The sequence below is a fragment of the Columba livia genome, chromosome 15, assembly GCF_036013475.1.
Source record: "Columba livia isolate bColLiv1 breed racing homer chromosome 15, bColLiv1.pat.W.v2, whole genome shotgun sequence".
In the NCBI taxonomy this organism is placed as follows: domain Eukaryota; kingdom Metazoa; phylum Chordata; class Aves; order Columbiformes; family Columbidae; genus Columba; species Columba livia.
The window spans coordinates 9,271,460-9,288,293 of NC_088616.1; the positions used below are offsets into that span (position 1 = coordinate 9,271,460).

At 48.5% G+C, this 16,834-nt stretch overlaps 2 protein-coding genes and 1 long non-coding RNA gene across 8 annotated transcripts; 2 read left to right on the plus strand and 1 right to left on the minus strand.

Moving 5' to 3' along the window:
• Nucleotides 1-59: 59 nt before the first annotated feature.
• LOC102086597 (hypothetical protein) lies at nucleotides 60-5,904 on the minus strand. 2 transcript variants are annotated; one of them, XM_021291930.2, is made up of 5 exons: nucleotides 5,653-5,854; nucleotides 4,865-4,975; nucleotides 1,555-2,544; nucleotides 1,298-1,461; nucleotides 60-897 (listed from the first exon to the last, which is right to left on the minus strand). In XM_021291930.2, the coding sequence occupies exons 3-5, from the start codon at nucleotides 1,937-1,939 to the stop codon at nucleotides 520-522; spliced, it is 927 nt and encodes a 308-aa protein (XP_021147605.2). In that variant the 5' UTR covers nucleotides 1,940-2,544; nucleotides 4,865-4,975; nucleotides 5,653-5,854; the 3' UTR covers nucleotides 60-519. The 2 variants fall into 2 exon arrangements, with proteins under 2 accessions (XP_021147605.2, XP_005505720.2); XM_005505663.3 differs by lacking the exon at nucleotides 4,865-4,975 and having other exon boundaries at nucleotides 5,653-5,904.
• On the plus strand, nucleotides 4,110-4,554 carry LOC135575469 (uncharacterized). The gene is made up of 2 exons (XR_010466294.1): nucleotides 4,110-4,243; nucleotides 4,411-4,554. It is a non-coding gene; the product is annotated as an uncharacterized LOC135575469 (long non-coding RNA).
• Nucleotides 5,905-6,713: 809 nt separating the features above from the next.
• On the plus strand, nucleotides 6,714-16,315 carry RNPS1 (RNA binding protein with serine rich domain 1). Of its 5 annotated transcripts, none has more exons than XM_065030555.1 (8): nucleotides 6,717-6,826; nucleotides 9,933-10,124; nucleotides 10,483-10,638; nucleotides 10,955-11,146; nucleotides 12,413-12,515; nucleotides 13,305-13,458; nucleotides 13,930-14,071; nucleotides 15,198-16,315. In XM_065030555.1, the coding sequence occupies exons 2-8, from the start codon at nucleotides 10,054-10,056 to the stop codon at nucleotides 15,301-15,303; spliced, it is 924 nt and encodes a 307-aa protein (XP_064886627.1). In that variant the 5' UTR covers nucleotides 6,717-6,826; nucleotides 9,933-10,053; the 3' UTR covers nucleotides 15,304-16,315. The 5 variants fall into 5 exon arrangements, with proteins under 5 accessions (XP_064886631.1, XP_064886627.1, XP_064886630.1 ...); XM_005505664.4 differs by lacking the exon at nucleotides 6,717-6,826 and adding an exon at nucleotides 7,263-7,640; XM_065030556.1 differs by lacking the exon at nucleotides 6,717-6,826 and adding an exon at nucleotides 8,877-8,928.
• The last annotated feature ends 519 nt before the right edge of the window (nucleotides 16,316-16,834 follow it).

Consider the following 16,834-nt stretch of genomic DNA (forward strand, 5'->3'; position numbering starts at 1 on the left):
TCCAGCCTGCTCCCTGATGGGTGAGGGTTAGATAAAATGAAGAAAGAGACGCCACACTGTTTCTGAACCATGGTGTATATAGATTTTTACCGAACAAGGCTCTGCAGAGGGAGGGCATGAAGCATTTCTGTAGCTGATCACCACAGCACTGACCCTTGTGAGAGGAAGCCTCGCGTTTTCTTTGAGACTCACCTCCCTGCTGTGTCTTTCTTAGCTGCATCGTCTACTTGCAGGCAACCCGCCTGCACTGCTGATCTCTGGGCACCAGCCAGCTTCAGCGCCAGCCAGGATGGGCAGCACAGCAGGAGTAAGGTCTCTGCTTTCCATTGCCCTTTCTCTTGTGCCAGGCAGCCCCTTTCAGTCAACAGGGCTGAAAACATGAGGCACCAGTGACCTTCTCTGCTGGGTGTCCCACATAATCCTTAGGCAGCTGGCACAGCTGCTGCAAGTTGGTGGTTCTTCATGGCTTCATCCTGCCATGAGTGCAGCGCTGCTAGATCACGCTGGCGTTGTGTGAGGTCAGATGAGCTCCATCTTGAACTGGCTGAAGTTGGGCACAGTGGGAGAGGGCTCAACCATACCACTGAAGGGGACACAGGGCTGGTTGGCCGGCACCGTGCCGTGGCTCACGGTGGAGCTGAGCTGCTGCAGCGTCATCAGCATCTCCTGCTGCAGCCGCTGCTGCTGCTCCTGCTGGCGCTCCAGGCAGCATTGTCTCTCCAGCACCGCGTGCAGGGCCTGGCTCAGCTTCTGGATCTCCGTCTGTACAGCATCCAACTTTTCAGCAATGGCGTGGGAACTGGGAGCAGGGGGAAGCACCGGTCCACCCCAAGCAAGGTTTTGATTTCCAGGAATCGTGGGATTCAGCAGGGCAGTCTGAGTACTGGCATCTTTGACCTGGAGTAGTGGGAGGCAGGAGAGAAGCGAAGGTAAAATGTTATCAGCTGCTCCTTTAATGACGATTAGCAAGAGAAGGATTTCTTCTGCACTTAGATATAAGGTAGGAGAGAAAGCCACCACCTTGTTGTGCACCTCTAGAACTCACTGCACCCTGGGGTGCACTTCATCCCCACCCAGCCCCTGTGCCGCTGCTCCGCAGGAGCTCCATGTTGCCCTGCATGCTGTCAGTATGTGCTTAGCTGCCCGGTGGTGGGTGCTGCTGCATGTCAGCCAGGCTGCCTGTGCTGGTCAGCCTGTGTTTGCTCTCTGCAGGGACAGAAATAGCGTATCCTGGGTTTTTCTTTCCACCCCTTCCATTTCTGGGGGTCTTGTCCAACCATGCCACCTAGCACCCTACCTTTTCCTGCAGGAGGACAGCCCTGTCCACGACGATCTTCTTCTTCACCATCGGGGCTGGGTTCCTGGCGGGGGGTGTGACCAGCTGCCCTCGGCTGGGCAGGGGTTGCAGGGGCGTGGCTGGGCCCCCCAGAGCCGAGGGTGTGCCTGTGAAGCCATCATTGCCTGCAAGGGACAGAGAGTAATGCCTCAAAATGAGGCCCAGCACTGCTAGGGGGTGGCCATGGTGGTGACCCCCCAAGGGGAGCCAGCCCTTACCGTTCCTGGAGGGCAGTCCCACAGGCAGGGCCTCCCCAAGCTGCCCACCGTCCTTGCAGAGCGAGGTCACGCTAACAATCTGGATGCCCTCCTTGCTGTCTTGGCTGCTGGCGGGGTCCCCACTGGGCATTGCTGGGGGTCGGGCCCATGGGGGCTCAGGTGGCTCAGCTTCACGCCCCCGCTGCAGGGGCCAGGGCTGGTCCCCATCCCAGCCAGCTGCCATAGACCCTGGCTCCACACTCTTCCTCTTGAGGAAGAGGTACACAGCTTGCGGCGTCACCCGGATATCGTCCAGCTCCAGCACCTTCTTGATCTTGCGGAAGCTCAGCCCAGCCCTGCGCAGCTCCACAATCCTCCTCTTGGCATGGTCATCCAGCCGACCCATCGCTCCCGGCACCGTCCCGTGCTGGCACCTACATGCCCGGAGTGCAGCCGCTCCCAGGCAGCACAGAGCCCCGCAACGGTGCTCAGGCTCTGCTAGTGCTCTGCTGCCAGGCTGGTGGGACCAGCCGTGGAGCCCCTCAGCACCATCCCACCTGCCAGCAGTGACCTGGTTCCCGGCCACAGAGGAGGAAGGAGGCAGCTCTTCCCACCAGAGCAACTCAGGACAGCCTGAAACCCGTCCCTCACTCACACAGAGACCCTCAGAACAGGGGATCCAGACCAGTCCCTGGGTCTGCTGAGGGTGCAGAGGATGCTAACGGGCTCGGCTCTGCCCAGTGTCCCAAACTGGACATGGATTCCTGCCTGCCAGCAGCACAGTGAGGAATCGGGAGCAGTCAGAATCCTGAGCAGGAGCTCAGTGTCCCAGGGAGCTCAGTGTGAGTCCCGGCAAGGCTGGCAGGTCCTTACTGGAGCCTCGTGTCTCCTTGATGGTCTGGAAGGTTATGTTGAGCAGAACCAGGGATGCCCATGTTGACAGCTACTGCATGGAAACTGTTGGTGCTGCAGAACCTGCCTCTTGGGTCTGGAGATGATGCTGTCCTGTACCTTTGGGAGAAGCAAAGGCAACCATTTGTACAGCAGTTTTAAAGAAGGTAAAACTACAAACATAATGCCTGTACCTCCTGTGCTTCCCTTTTCTCCCCATGCTCACAGCTTTGGCTGGTGCTGTCAGCTAAGGGACGGTGGCTCAGGACGTGTTCACACTCACTGCGTACGCATGGGTGGGTGTAGCAGGGACTGCGCTGCTGGTACGGTCCCTGCACATGTGTCTGCTTTGGGTCGCACCCGAGAGAAAAGCAGCGTGGCGGGACCAGCCCCTTTCCTCACTGCAGGCATCATGGTGGGGCCAGGTCAGGAGGGACAGTGCTTGGAGCCATGTGTATATGCATATATATACTTATACCTATATGTGGATATACCTATATGTCTGTATACATACACATGTATGTGTGTACACAACTATGGTGGAGGTTTTTTCCAACTTCTAATCAGCTTCCTTCACTGCAGGTGTTTCTTGGATGCCCAGTACTGCAACTGCTGCCTAAAGGACATACTTTTCAGTTTCACATCACCAAAATAAATAGCTTCCAATAATTCCCATGAGACAGCAAAACACTTTTTGGATTAGTAATGTATAATGGAAGCTATCTCAAGTGGTGGCTGCCAAGCAGATGTGATGTAGGAACCTTTTCCAAACCACGCTTCCTCAGGCACATGTGGATCTTAAAAAGGAGAATAACTTGTTTTGTTGGCCAAGGAGGCATAGAGACTGTTGTACATCAGCCACAGAAAGCCACAGGCAGAAACAGAGCCACTTAATTCGACACAGGAGTTGTCTGCATTTTACTTCTTCCATGGCAAAAGAGAGAGACGTTAACTCAACAGATGTAGGTTGTACTTTGATCCAGATCTATTTACATCTAAAGGCCTCCCCACACCCTGCTACATGTATTAGGGACTTTATAGATAAGAGCTGGCGGAGTGGATATAGAAAAACAGATATCCCCAGCTACAGACACTGCAATTGCAGAGGAAGATGAGAAGGTCAGAAATACCCAGCTTTCTCCATGCCAAGGGGAGACACCACAAGGAAGCCATCACCTTGAGCTGCCTGTGGCTGCAGGTACGAGAGGACCAGGGCCCTGTGGCCAGCAGCACCTCAACAAGGTCCTCTTGCTCACCATTCTCTTTTCCTCCGGTTCCCAGCCCTCCTCCAATCCCCAGTGTGCCTTTGGGAAGCCGGAGCAGCTGCAAGCAGCTGGGGAGGGACACTGATCCAGCCTCACTGGTTTTATTGCTTTCCCACAGCATTCTAAATAGCCACTACCAATAGCTGGCAAGACGAGTCCTTTTTCATTCTGGCTCAGATGGGAAAAAAAATATTAAAAACATCCTCCAGAAGCACAAGGAGGACAGTGCTGGTTTACACTTAATTCAGCTATGGAAAAGAGCTTCTTGCAGCCAAGAGAGCAAGAAGCATTTCAAGTAGAGTGAAGGCAATGATGCTGTGGAAGGGGCTAGTCTGCTGGGAGAACACCAAACTACTTCTTGCCCTGCTTTGAACACAGCTGTGCTGGACAGGCAAAAGGAGCTGGTGTGTCAATGCTCCACTGGGTTTCCTCTGTGTCCTGTTTCAGAGCCTGCCCAGCACAGCTTTGAGGTGACATGGTTCGTTCTTAGCTCTTCACCTCAACAGCAGTTCCACTGCTGTACAGACTGGAAATCCTTAGCCCCATGGAGACAGGTAATTGGAAAGAACTGGCAATGTGGTTTAATGGTACTGTGTTTGGAGGAAGATTAACAATATGAGATGTACTGTGCTGAAATGTTGCCAAAGCAGGAAGATCTATGCCAGGGAAGAATGGCCATTTCTCCCTGGTTGCAATTTTACCCAGTGTCACTGTTTTGCAGGATTTGTCAAGCCTCATGGAAGCAATAACATTATCTGACAACATGGATTGCTACCAGTCATCTGGACTGCTGTATCCCATGATACAGAGCGTCTTTCACATGCCTGAAGAGGAAACAAATAAATCACTGCAAATTGTGATGTGATATTTGTTCTTTATGGGGCATTTGAGGAAGGCTAATAAGCAGGTAAATTCCTACAGCTTTAGGGCATGCTCTGTGTCACAGGAAAACAGAGAAACATTGTGGCACAGTTTTTAGGCTAAGAGCCCTGAAATACAAATGTGTGCAACAGGCACATTCTGGTGCACAGTCCTGAACTCTTGAGCTTGTCCATGGCTGGTGTGCACCTCAAGAATCAGCCTCAGACCTCCAGAGAGGGCAGGCCAGATGTTCAGAGACTGTTGCTGAAGACTTAATTCATCTCAAAGTGTTTCAGCTAAACTGCTAAATTCACCTGCTTCTGCAGATTAGAGAGGAACCCCAACAATGTCCTTTTTCTGCTGTTCCAGTTCTACAGAGCTACTTGACAGTGCAGCCGCTGGAAACTCAGGTTAATCTCAGCTTTCTGTGGAGATAACCAAGGCTGTTACTATGCATTATGATGAAAAGTTTCCAAGATCTTAGAAGACAAATCTCCCATCCTGCCGTTCCTCTAAAGAAGCTACACAGCCCATGTTCTCTGAAGCCAGACACACATCTAACCTCTAACACAGGAGGGGCAGGAATCAGAGGACAGAAAAACACAGAAGCAACATCCAAAAGCAGCATTCATGGAGCTCTGTTCTTTCCTGTTCTGCTCATCTTTGGCGTGTTGGCTGAAGGAGCTTTGTGATTGCTGCCTTAAATCCACCACCCAGCAGTCTGTCAGCACATGGATGATGTCTAAAGAGGATCTGCACCTCTGCTGTGAAGTTGCTGGGCAGGTTTCTGATTTGAGAAGCAGCCCGAGGACAGTGTTTCAGATCAGACACACCACTCCCCACTTCAACACTGAATCTCAGTGCAGCACCAGACCTCTGCATCCCCGCTTGAGCGTGTCCCTGGTCTGCATGCCGAGCAGCACCCACCAAGCGTGGGATGGCTGTGGGCCACAGGACCTCACCAACCCCAGCCTCCTGCCACCCCTCCCTGCTGCTCACACCCCCATCAAACTACCACTGCGAGAAGTTTCCTTCCCCATCATGCTCCCAGCACCCAAACCAGCTTAATGCAGAGAAGCAAACAGGCAGAGCATCCACGTACAGGGACTAAAGACGACTGCCAGGATCCTCCTAGGCGACGGCACCAACTTGCTGCCACTGCTGCATTCTCCAGTGGCCGTGGCCAGCCAGGGTCCCAGCACAGTCCAGCTTTGCAGCAGCCAACTTTTTGGGAGGCTGCTGTTTGAAAAGCTCCTGCCCTCTTTGTTTGTTTGGGGCAGAGCCAGCAAAGGCTGCTGGGAAGGTGGCCCAGGAGGAGACTTATGTACTGGGAAGGAGGAGCCCTCCTCTTAACTCTTTCGGGACAGCCTTGCTCCAGGATGGTGAGGAGCAGCATCACCTTCGCCGTCTCAGAGTGCAGACCTGCTGTCCATCCCGTTCCAGACCACAGCTCGGTCATGGCTGATGGCCCCAGTGTCAGAGGAGGCAGCAGTGCCGTCCTTAGAGGTCCCACCCAGACCTGGAAGCACCAGCTCCCTGCGCAGGACTGCAGCGGCGATGGGGCTGCCCAGCGCCAGGCTGAGCTGCTGGCACAGAGCATAAGGTCATGGCGGTGCCATTTGCTCTGAATCTGAAGCAGACGCATGCTCTGACCTGTTCCCACCTCTGCTTGTGCCCTCAAATGACATGTACAGAGGTCTCTTCTTGCTCAGGCTCGGCCTTAAGGCTTAGTCCTGCCGACTGCCAGCAGTCACTGAGAGATTCAGCCCCCCGGCACCCTGGGGCTGCTCTCAGCTCTGCTGGAGCTGCTTCAGCGAGACAACTGGCAGGAAAATTCTTCTTCTTTTTTTTTGTTTCACAGTAGTAGTATTTTTCTGCTGGTTCAGCGAACTCACCTGATCACCCTCAGAGACAGGAGGGACATGAGAATAACAGTGTGCATGGCTTTGGGATCATTATAGCTTTGCTGCAGCTGAGAGAGAAGAAACTTTTAATCACGGAAAGTCAAGAGTTGAAGCCCTGGCGGCTACTGTTGTTATAATTGTTATCATTATTATTATTATTATTGTTACTACTACCGTGAAGCCAGCCCGGCTGTCCCGCTCCCGCCCTGTCCCTTTAAACCCGCCCGGACACGCCTACCCCTCTCCCCGCCCACTTCCCCGCCCTCGGCATGTGACGCCATCAGTGCGCGCCGCGCTGCGCCCCTTCCCGCCCGCGCTGCGTCGATCGCGCGCGACGGGGCCGGAGCGGCGGCTGTGGCGGGCGCCGAGGATGTGAGTGGGGCCGGGGCGGGGGCTGCGGCCGCGGGGGATCGGCGTCCATCCGGCCCGGCCGCGGCGCAGAGCGGCCCCGCCGCTGCGCGGGGGTGTCGAGGGGAGAGCGCCGGAGCCGCTGAGGAGGAGGAGATGGCGGGGCAAGGGTCAGGGATGGGGCCGCGGCGCTGCGGCCTACCGCGCCCGGGGGCGGGGAGGGAGGGAGGCCGGGCCGGGGAGGGGCCGGGCGGGGCCGGGCCGGGGCCTGGAGGGGAACCCTGGACCGAGGGTCTCGGCGCTCCCCGCGGACAGGGCGGCGGGAGGAGCGCTGTGCGGGCCCGGGGGCGGGCGGGCCGGCGGCGCCGGGCCTGGCGGAGGCGGCGCGGGCCCCGGGGTGCGGGGTCTGCTCTGATCCCACTCTGTGCTTGGTCTGTGCTTTTCTCTCCCTGTTCCTCAGCCCGCGCCTTGGCTTCGCTGGTAGTATGGCAACACGTACGGTGCGCTCAGCAGCGACAAGCTCTCGGTCCGCCCAGAGCCCTAACGTACCCCATGGCCTGCGAACCGGGATGCGGAGCTGCCCCCGCGCTCCTCTGGCCCTGCTCGCCGCACTTAGCTTGGGCGAGCGGCCGTAACTCTGCGAAGAACAGCAGAGCGTTCAGCCCTCTCCTCGCACGAGGAAATGATTCCCCATTTTGCAAATGAGGATCTGAAGCAAACTGCCGTTAAAGGACTTGCCTGTGGTTGTGCAGGAAGTCTGAGGGAGAGCTGAGTTTGCTTCCTTTGATGCAGAATTGCAGCTCTCAAAGGGTGCAAATCAGCTGCTTAAAGCAGAGAGGTGTGTGTGTGAAATGAATGTTTTGGCTGTGTAGATCGCTCTTAGACTTTCTGGTTTGGGGTGGGTGCTGCGAAAAGATTGACTTGTTAGGGATTGAGAGTTTTCTTGATTGTAGGAAAGAAGCATATTGCTTAGAAATGCTTTGTTATACACCCTTGTGTGAAGACCATAATTTCATTCTTTCCACATCTTCCGGTGAATGTCTGAACACATACAGTTGAAAGTGCCCACAGGCTGGGTCTCTAGGCTGAGGTTTCCAACCGAAATAAGCTATGCAAGTGGCATTCTTGAGAAAGATATAGATATTTTGACGGAGAGAAAACACTGGCTAATTTGGAGGCTACTTAAATGCTGCTTGTGCCGTTGTACAGAAGCTTGGCGAATGTGTGAATATCTTGTAGCTAACTGGTATAGTAAGTGCCTGTCCTGATGAGCGGTGCTGGAGTGGTACCTGTTAAACTGAAGTACGCCCTGCTACTCCAGCAGCAGGCTGGATAACAACAAAGCATGTGCTGGTCTTCGTTGGACTCTCTCTGGTCCCATCTTCCAGTGGGGTAAAACCAGAGCCAGCTATCAGATGATAACAGACAGTCGTGCACGGCTGAGCTGATAGCATCATCACTGTGATAGTCCACAGATGCAGGAGAAGTTGGTGTTTAGGAAGAAATAACACAAACCTGACTATGGTATATTTAGGAGAAGGAAGGTGAGAAAGGAAAATGTCAAGTTTTTTGGTCTTGTGAGTCCAGAAATTGTCCTGTTCTTCCAAACTAGTCAGCTGGTCTCATGCAGTGGCTTTCAAGTTTTGAACTGCAGCCCCCTCACAGTTGACACTAGAAGCGTGGAGCTGGTTAGAAATCCATACAGCTGAATGATATACACAGGTTTGCTTTTCTTAGTGACCTTGCAGCACCTATGGACCAGTCCATAGACTGCTTGCTTACCGCCACTGGTGTTGGAGAAGACGTTTCCTCTCTGAGCAAACCCTGCTAGTGTCACATTTGTGTTATGGGTTTCCTGTTTTCCTTGCAAAAAGCATGGGTGTTTCTTGGCTTCTGGGTCTGCAGAGAGCTGGGTTGGTGAATGTTCATTCGTGTTGCTTTTTGGAGTTGTTGTATTAGGGAAGACCGTGAAGCTGAAAATCAGGTATTTGAGTTCAGCTGTTCAGAAGTAATCTCTTCCCAAATGTAAATTTCATTTCAATTTAGTCAATAAAATAATTGCTTACCAGAATCTGACACCAGAAGCACAGAAGCAACAAGACTGTTGGATGCACTGAGCTAGAGAGGTGGATTTTTTTTTTTTCTCATTAACTAATATTGCCCTGTGATGAATGTGGAGATAGAGATGTTTCCAACACCATGCAGAACTGTGAATATTCAATGCCACTTCACATAAGCTGGCGGTTCAGACATGCTTGTGCCTACTTCATTTCCTGAATGTTTCATTCACAGAGAGATGATGGGTGTTACAGCAAATCAAATCTGCCTCACTATTGTAGTGGTTATTGAAATACATGTTGGAAGCAGCTTTGTAATGCGGATGTTAATCCATGTGGAATAGTCAAAATGCAACAGTGTGTTTAGACATTGCAGAATATGTGATGGATGCAGCCCTCTCATGGGCAACATCTGGAATTCAGCTAATGGCCAGTATTTCAGTGTTAAATTTATCTCCTTTTGGATCTAGAGTAAAGAGGGAACTAATTTGGGCTAGATGAGGTCAGAATCCAGTTTAGACTTTCTGCTAAGAAGTTAAAGTAGAATCTGCTGTTGCAGCAGTGCAGCAAACTGGGCCCTTTAATCTGGTCTTTTCAAGACTGACAGAGCTTTGAAAGCAGCTTGTCAAGGCTGAAAGCAACCATAATTCAGTGTGGAGTTTTGTTCTCAGCAACCCTTTCTTCCTGACAAATAGATGTTCTGTAGCACAAATTGGAGAAAACCAGTGCTTGCTCCTCTGGAGACAAGGCTTGTCAGGAGGCATGAGCTGCATGGGCATCTTGCAGAGAAAATGGATGTCCTCTGTCTGCTTGGATAACTAAGATCTTTTGTACTTCTGTGAATGTCAACATGATGCTTTAAACACGGACGCAGACTTTTACATGAGGCACATGGTGCCAGTGCAGGCTGGCACCGAGGTTGGCTGTGTGCAGCCATCTAGCAGTGTGTATGGCTGAATTTCTGTGCACAAGTCATTTGATGCCCAGTTTGCTGCCATTGTTGCAAAGCGAGTTTGTTGTTTTATGCCTGTCTGTTAATTTCTTGTTTCTAAACCCTTTTGTCTTGTCACTAGGCTGTTCTTTGGAGTTTATTGCACTCGATTAGGTATCGGTTCTGAGAATCGAGGAGTTAGAAGTGAGATTTGAGATAAGTGAGGCCCATTCGGTGCTGCTTTGGACGCCTCCGAAGGGGAAATGGAGTTATCAGGATTGAAAAAGAAGAGTTTGCTAGGACTCAAAGAAAATAATAAAAAATCCAGCACTAGGTAATCATTCTGTCCAAATTTTCTAGGCTTAACAAACTGGGGGTATTACAGGGTAGTAGGGCGCTCCCAGTGAGGGTGAGGAATTGAAAATGTCCCTCCTTCTGCGTGAATTTCTCTATGTGAGAATTTATGTATGCTAGAGCTGTCTTCTTCAAAACTGCTCTGTAATGTAAAATACTTTCCTTTTCCTAAAAAGTCCAAACTTGCCTAGTGCTTTAACTCTGCAATTATGGTGATCTTGAGTTACATTTGAAATTCCATGTTTTGTGTTGCTGTTCTGTTCTTTGTTGGGGTGTGGGTTTTCTGTTGTATGTGTTTTTCTCTATTAAACAATGTCTCATGCAATTTGTTTTTGAAGGGCTCCCTCACCAACCAAGCGCAAGGATAGGTCTGAAGAGAAATCGAAGGACCGGTCCAAGGACAAAGCATCCACTAAGGAATCGGGTGAAAAGGATCGTGGTCGAGATAAGACACGCAAAAGACGCAGTGCTTCCAGTGGGAGCAGCAGTACCAGGTAGTTACTTTTACAGGTAGTAAAAAACTACAGTGTTTACAGAAACGACCAGCTTGATTTCTGGTACATTTTGTTCCTTGTGTCGTGGACATGTGGAAAGCTTGCACTGTGTTAAGTCACATTTAAGTTAGACAAAACTGCAGAGTTTATTTTTTTAGGTATGAATTTCCTTTGCCTGTCTAGTTAGATGTGGATCATCAGTTTTCATTGTTCTAGCAGTTGCTCTCTCTGGAATTATAAAGTTTTTCAGTCATTCTTTTTCTGGGCACTCCACTCATTTTTATTCTGCCCCCCCCCCCCCACATCCTCCCGACAGGTCCCGTTCCAGCTCAACTTCCAGTTCAGGGTCCAGTTCCAGCACTGGTTCTAGCAGTGGCTCCAGCTCCTCTTCTGCCTCAAGCCGCTCTGGGAGCTCCAGCACCTCACGCAGTTCCAGTTCCAGCAGCTCCTCTGGATCTCCAAGTCCCTCTCGACGGAGACATGACAACAGGAGACGCTCCCGCTCCAAGTGAGTTTTGCTTGCCTTCTAGGAATTACCAAATGGCAACTTAATTTCTGTGTGGAATACAAGATCATGGTTGGAGTAGATTATTTTTTTTTTCTGGGGACCATTTTCTTTTTGCGTAACTTAGAGATCTGAATTGTTAGAATGAGTGTGCTCCTTTTGCTTACAATCAAAACGCGTGCTCTGTAAAAAGTGAGATTGAAAACCTCGTTTTAAAGAGTGGGTTTTTTACATACTATATTTTGTAGAGTCAGTTTTAGTCAATATTTCCCCGATAGTATGGGCATATATGAGCACTAGATGAGAGTAAAGCTCTTTGGTTCCTGTAAATTACAGCCAAGACTAACAGAATAAAACAGGGCTAAAAATGGTGTAAATGTATATTCTTATGTATTAAAAACCAACAAACAAACAAAACCCAAAATGGGGGCAAAGAAAGCATTTTTCTGTAAAGGTAAGAATCAAACTATGTCGGTGTCCATGCAATTCTTCCTTTGGATAATTCTGTAGGTAAGTTGCTGAAGGCTGATAAAATCTACTGAAGTATTATAAACCAGTGTGTTGGGGTTTTTTAGTATATCCTTTGATTTATGGATAATAAGATTAAGAAGCAGCACAAATATCAACTTTCTGCATACTGAATTTTTTACAGATTAAAATTACATTCCAGGTTAAAAAAAACCCTGAACAAACAAAAACCAGAAAACAAACCAAAACACACAAAACCCCCTACAAATAAATTGTGATATGCAGCTACTTTATTTTATTTTATTTTTTTAACCATGATATTTCTGGACCTCTGTAGTAAACAGAAGATATAGAAACACGAGTCATTGGATCCATTAATTTGCCTGGTTATAGTATGCTTTGGTGTTTATGTCCTCATTTTGCCACTTTAATTATTGAAGTAAAGAATATTTTTTAACACCTGGGAAATTCTTTAGCTGTGTCCAAGAACTCTATAGAAATTTTTGGTAAATTCTGTGTTTGTTACCCCAGTTGCAGTAACGTTGAACATTCACAGGAAAAGGCTCTCATTCCAGAAGGTTCTAAAGCAAAAGCAGACAAGGCAAATGCAAATCCTGAGGTGTTTCTAAGTGGAACACCCCACCACCACCACAGCAACATGCCCTAACCTATAACTTCTTCAGAAAAAAGATGTCCTCCCAAGAAAAATGTTACTTTTTCATTATGTGGTAATGACTGGCTTCTTGGTTTCGTCTCGTGTGCTCCCTGCAAACTGTAAACATTTTCTGTTGTCAAAATGAGGTCTAAGCCACCCAAGAGAGATGAAAAGGAGCGGAAGAGGCGGAGCCCGTCCCCCAGACCTACAAAAGTACATGTTGGAAGGCTCACTAGAAACGTGACCAAGGTAAGGGCCTGTTCGCCTGGAATATCAAGCTTGTGTATCTTCAGTGAGGACATGTCAGTGGCTCTTTTAAAGTTCTCAAGACTTTTTTTTTGCTAGAGTGCTGCCAAGGTATTGCTGTTCGAAATTTGTGCTTTGTGTCCAAATTGATTAGTAAGGAAAATTTTGGTATGATTTTACTGTCAAATACAGTGGAGGCTTTTGAGACTGTATAGTGCTTTAGAGGTCTGCCTGCTTTGTCAGTATTCCAGACCTGGTGTCCCGCCTTACTAGGAAGAAAACTCTACAGGCTGGGACAATACCTGAAATGACCTTGGAGGCATTAAGGATACCTGGAGGTTCTTGATAAAGGATCTGAAGAGAGCTGGACTGGCTTGAGTTGTCTTTGCTAGAGTGTAGTTTAAAGGTCTTCAGAGGTAAAAGGTTTAGGGTGCTGAAAAAAAGTTTTTAAAAAGATATTAACAGTTGTACCTTAAGGGTTTTCAGCTGAGGGTATAAGGTCCCTTTTCAGCTCTCCAAGAAGATTTTCACACTAGCTGTGTTTTTGTAGCCTTGCAGCATGCATGCAGCAGTAATGCGGCTAGAACTGAAGGTTTGGAACAATCTAAGGAGGAACTGAATAGACAACAAAGCAGTGGTAATCCTTTCCACATCTGGCCAAGGAAATATGTCTCTTCCTGATGGTGACACTGATTTAAAGCTAATCTAGTGCTGTGGATTAACTGCTCTGTGCCAGCCAGGCCTGGTCAGTAAGTGTGGTCCATGTCCTTAAGACTTACTCTTTCTCTGCAGGATCACATCATGGAAATTTTTTCCACTTATGGAAAGATTAAAATGATTGACATGCCAGTTGACAGGCTAAATCCACACCTCTCTAAAGGTTATGCTTATGTGGAGTTTGAGAACCCAGATGATGCTGAGAAAGCCCTGAAACACATGGATGGAGGTAGGTATCAAACGCTGCAAGGAGGCTGGATGCTTTTAAAAATCTTTGGAGCAGATGAGTTTGGTTTAAAAGTGAGTTAGAGGTGATGAGGAAGCCTTTGGGGAACTGATCAGCAATACTGTCTGTTTTCAGCCAAACTGACTTTGGCTTTTGTGCGGTTCAGGTCCAAAACATCACAGAACTATTAAAAATCATGTGTTTTTCAAAGCAAACTAATACAATTCTTTAAGTTTCTGTGAAAATCTTTCCTGGTTAACATCTTAATTGCACTTTGATGGGATATTAGATTAAGAAGTTTTGTATGTGTGTGGACTTTGTCAAAATAGTCCCTGAGCGGGTGGTGTAAATAGGACTGTAAGCTGCTTCATGCTTAAATTCATTGTGACAGAGCTCTGAGTTGCAGTAACATAACGTGTAGATGTTAGTGTTGGAAAATACTTACTTCTTCCTGTTTCTGTGATATCCTAAAAGGCCAAATTGATGGTCAGGAGATCACTGCCACAGCTGTGCTGGCACCACGACCTCGGCCACCTCCCAGACGCTTTAGCCCACCCAGGAGGATGCTGCCGCCACCGCCCATGTGGCGCAGGTCACCCCCTCGTATGAGGAGAAGGTGAGAGCTGTGACAATTTGTATTTCCTTCTCAGTGTGCTAACATGTTATCACTGAAAGACTCGGCATGGGGACAATTTATTCCTGTTGGACTTCACTCTTCCCTCCAAATGACAGTAACGCCTTTTGGGCATCAGTTGAGCTTGGATTGTGCTTCTTAACTCCTTAGCACCAGTGTGACCGGCTGTGGTCTACACCCTGGATGGCATTTGTGGAAAGTGCCAGATGCTTTCGAGCCTGATCCCTGGAGTCCCTTCCACATAAATGCTTTGAGGTGAAGTGGGAATGGACTTCTGGCTGGCAGAATGCTTTTGGCAGCCTGCTCCAGCCACTTGCTTTTTTGAAGCCCTCGCACCTCCCTCCCTTACTTGTGTGAATGGGCACACGACCAAAAAGCTGTCCTGTGTCAGGTGAGCAGAGTACACTGAACCCAAGATGTGACCTGACAGGCTCGTGTCTGTTGTGTGACTTGGGGCTGCCTGAACGTGCTCAGATAATCTTTTGGAGTCTTCCTCGTCATCTAGGTGGGCTCCTCTGTCTTGGAAATCTGCTTAGACTCTTGTCACTAGTAAAAAGCGGCTCCTGTTTGAACCACTTGATTGCTGAACAGCGTATGAACTCCAGGTTTAAAAATGAGACCTAGGTAACATGACACAAGATCCACTGGCTGTTGGTCCTTCTTTAAACATGCTTTTCATTCAGGTCTGGCAAATGCTACATTTGGCAGTTCCCTCCCTGTTGTTTGTTTTCTTCCCTAGTCTAACTTCTACTATCCCTTTCAGGCTCTGTTAATATTCTCTGCCTGGAACTTCAGTGTCATACTGGAGGCTGTACAGATTGATTGTAGTACTGAAGAGCTTGAAGCTTAACGATTTCTTTAGAGTTAGACTTCCTCTAAGAAATGTCCCTGTGGTTTGAAAGGGTTTATATAAATCCTTTCCCTGAATATTGCTGTATTTCAGGAGTCGAAGCTAACCTTTCAGGTGAAGGAGGGTCTGATGTAGAATGAACTCAAGCTTGTTTTGCTTGAGGAAGAAGACAAGATTCTTGTCTGTTCTTGGGATATTTGTCATTCTTTCACCTTTCTGTTGCTCTTGTCTCCTAATGCAAGCTTTCTCCTCCGACAGGTCTCGGTCTCCGAGGCGCAGATCCCCTGTTCGCCGGCGGTCAAGATCCAGATCTCCTGGACGGAGGCGCCATCGCAGCCGCTCCAGCTCAAACTCCTCACGATAAAGCAAAAAGACTGGACAGCTTTTTATTTTTTAACTTAAATCCCATCAGACTAAATATTGTACGTTTTTCATAATGGGTCTGGGTGAGGAGGAGTGAGAGAGAGAATCCTGGCAGTGAAGGCAACCTAAGAGGAGAGAGCAACATTTCCTGGCCAGTAGATAGTCTTTGCTGTGGGGCTTCAAGTTTCCTGGCATTGAATTGAAATTATTTAAAAATGGCTTTGATTTTAGAGGCTGCAAAAACATCTTTTCCAGTTAAATAGAAGGAAAGATGTTACAGCCTCTCTTTCTCCCGTTAGCAGGCTGCCGCTTGGTGATTTCTAAACGCTTAGCACGCTGTACAGATGAGCATGTAAATCTTGAGCTATTTCAGAATCCCTGTATTGTAAGACAGGGAGACATTTAACTTGATCTTTAGGTGCCAGCACAGGATTTTTCAGAGCAGCTGAAGTCCAGATCTGCCCGCGACTTAAATACCGAATTGTCGCTTTATTGCAATTCCCAAACAGATAATCACTTTCTGCAGCGTAAGCTCTTTCTGCAGATTAAGCTCTTCTGTAATGCATATACCAGGCGATCACCACAGAAACAACGTTCCAGCACAGTGAATGCGATACTTTAGAAAAGAAGCTGGAAATCTTAACAGCTGGTTTGTAGCTGCCCCTGTAAATGATTTCTTTCACCAATTCTTAATGGGTTTTGGTAAAAACTTCCTACACAACCTCCCACTGAAACACTGTAAGTGCTTCTGCTTTTGCAAATCTCAAATTAGTGACTGAGCATCAACCCCCTGGAAACTGCAAGGCGGAGAGGGAGACTCCAGACCGTGATGCTGGCTGGAGTAACTGGGGTTCACATAGGGAAAGGCAAAGAATTTACCACCTGTTGTACAGTCAATACTATAAAGATTTTTTTGTTTTGTTTTGTATAACTTTGTAGCCTTTTGGGCCATGTTGTGTTTGTACCTGTGTAGGATGAGCGACTATTGAATAAAGCAGTAGGGTTGAGAATAACTGGCTGCCTCGCTCCCTTGCTCTGCGCGGAAGCGGTGAGGTTGCAGCTGTCTTTCTGGGCGCTTTTACGGTAAAACCAGCACTGCCCCATCCCGCGGCCGGGGCGGCAGAGCTGGAGCCGCCCGGGGACTCACCCTGCGGCACAGAATGCCGTGTTAATACTGTTTTGATTTAGCAGCAATTTAGGATTTATAAAGGTAGGTCACAAGGTCCATATATTATTTCTAATAATGCTCCATCAACAGCTGGTTAGCAAAATGATTTAAAGCAATTCAATGGATTTGTTGTGATTTTAACAGCGACTTAATTGCAGATTCAATGATGTCAAGGGTCACACTGTACTTAAAAAAGAGGGGTTAAATCACATAGACACACAGGTATATGATTAAAAGCCTACGTACAGATCTGTAAACACACAAATACTTGTGTGCATTAGTTCATGAATATTTGAATAGATCTGCACACACTAACCTATAGCTTTGTGCATATGTATGTACCTATGGCCAGAATTTTCCTTTC

What these genes read in the sequence shown, in the direction of transcription:
- LOC102086597 (XM_005505663.3), bottom strand. Translation starts at nt 1,939, where the DNA reads ATGGGTCGGCTGGATGACCATGCCAAGAGGAGGATTGTGGAGCTGCGC. An exon ending in GGGACTGCCCTCCAGGAACG is followed by an intron (nt 1,462 to 1,554) that starts GTAAGGGCTGGC and finishes TGTCCCTTGCAG; the next exon opens with GCAATGATGGCTTCACAGGC. An exon ending in CTGTCCTCCTGCAGGAAAAG is followed by an intron (nt 898 to 1,297) that starts GTAGGGTGCTAG and finishes CCACTACTCCAG; the next exon opens with GTCAAAGATGCCAGTACTCA.
- RNPS1 (XM_065030555.1), top strand. Translation starts at nt 10,054, where the DNA reads ATGGAGTTATCAGGATTGAAAAAGAAGAGTTTGCTAGGACTCAAAGAA. An exon ending in AATAAAAAATCCAGCACTAG is followed by an intron (nt 10,125 to 10,482) that starts GTAATCATTCTG and finishes TTGTTTTTGAAG; the next exon opens with GGCTCCCTCACCAACCAAGC. An exon ending in CCTGAAACACATGGATGGAG is followed by an intron (nt 13,459 to 13,929) that starts GTAGGTATCAAA and finishes ATATCCTAAAAG; the next exon opens with GCCAAATTGATGGTCAGGAG.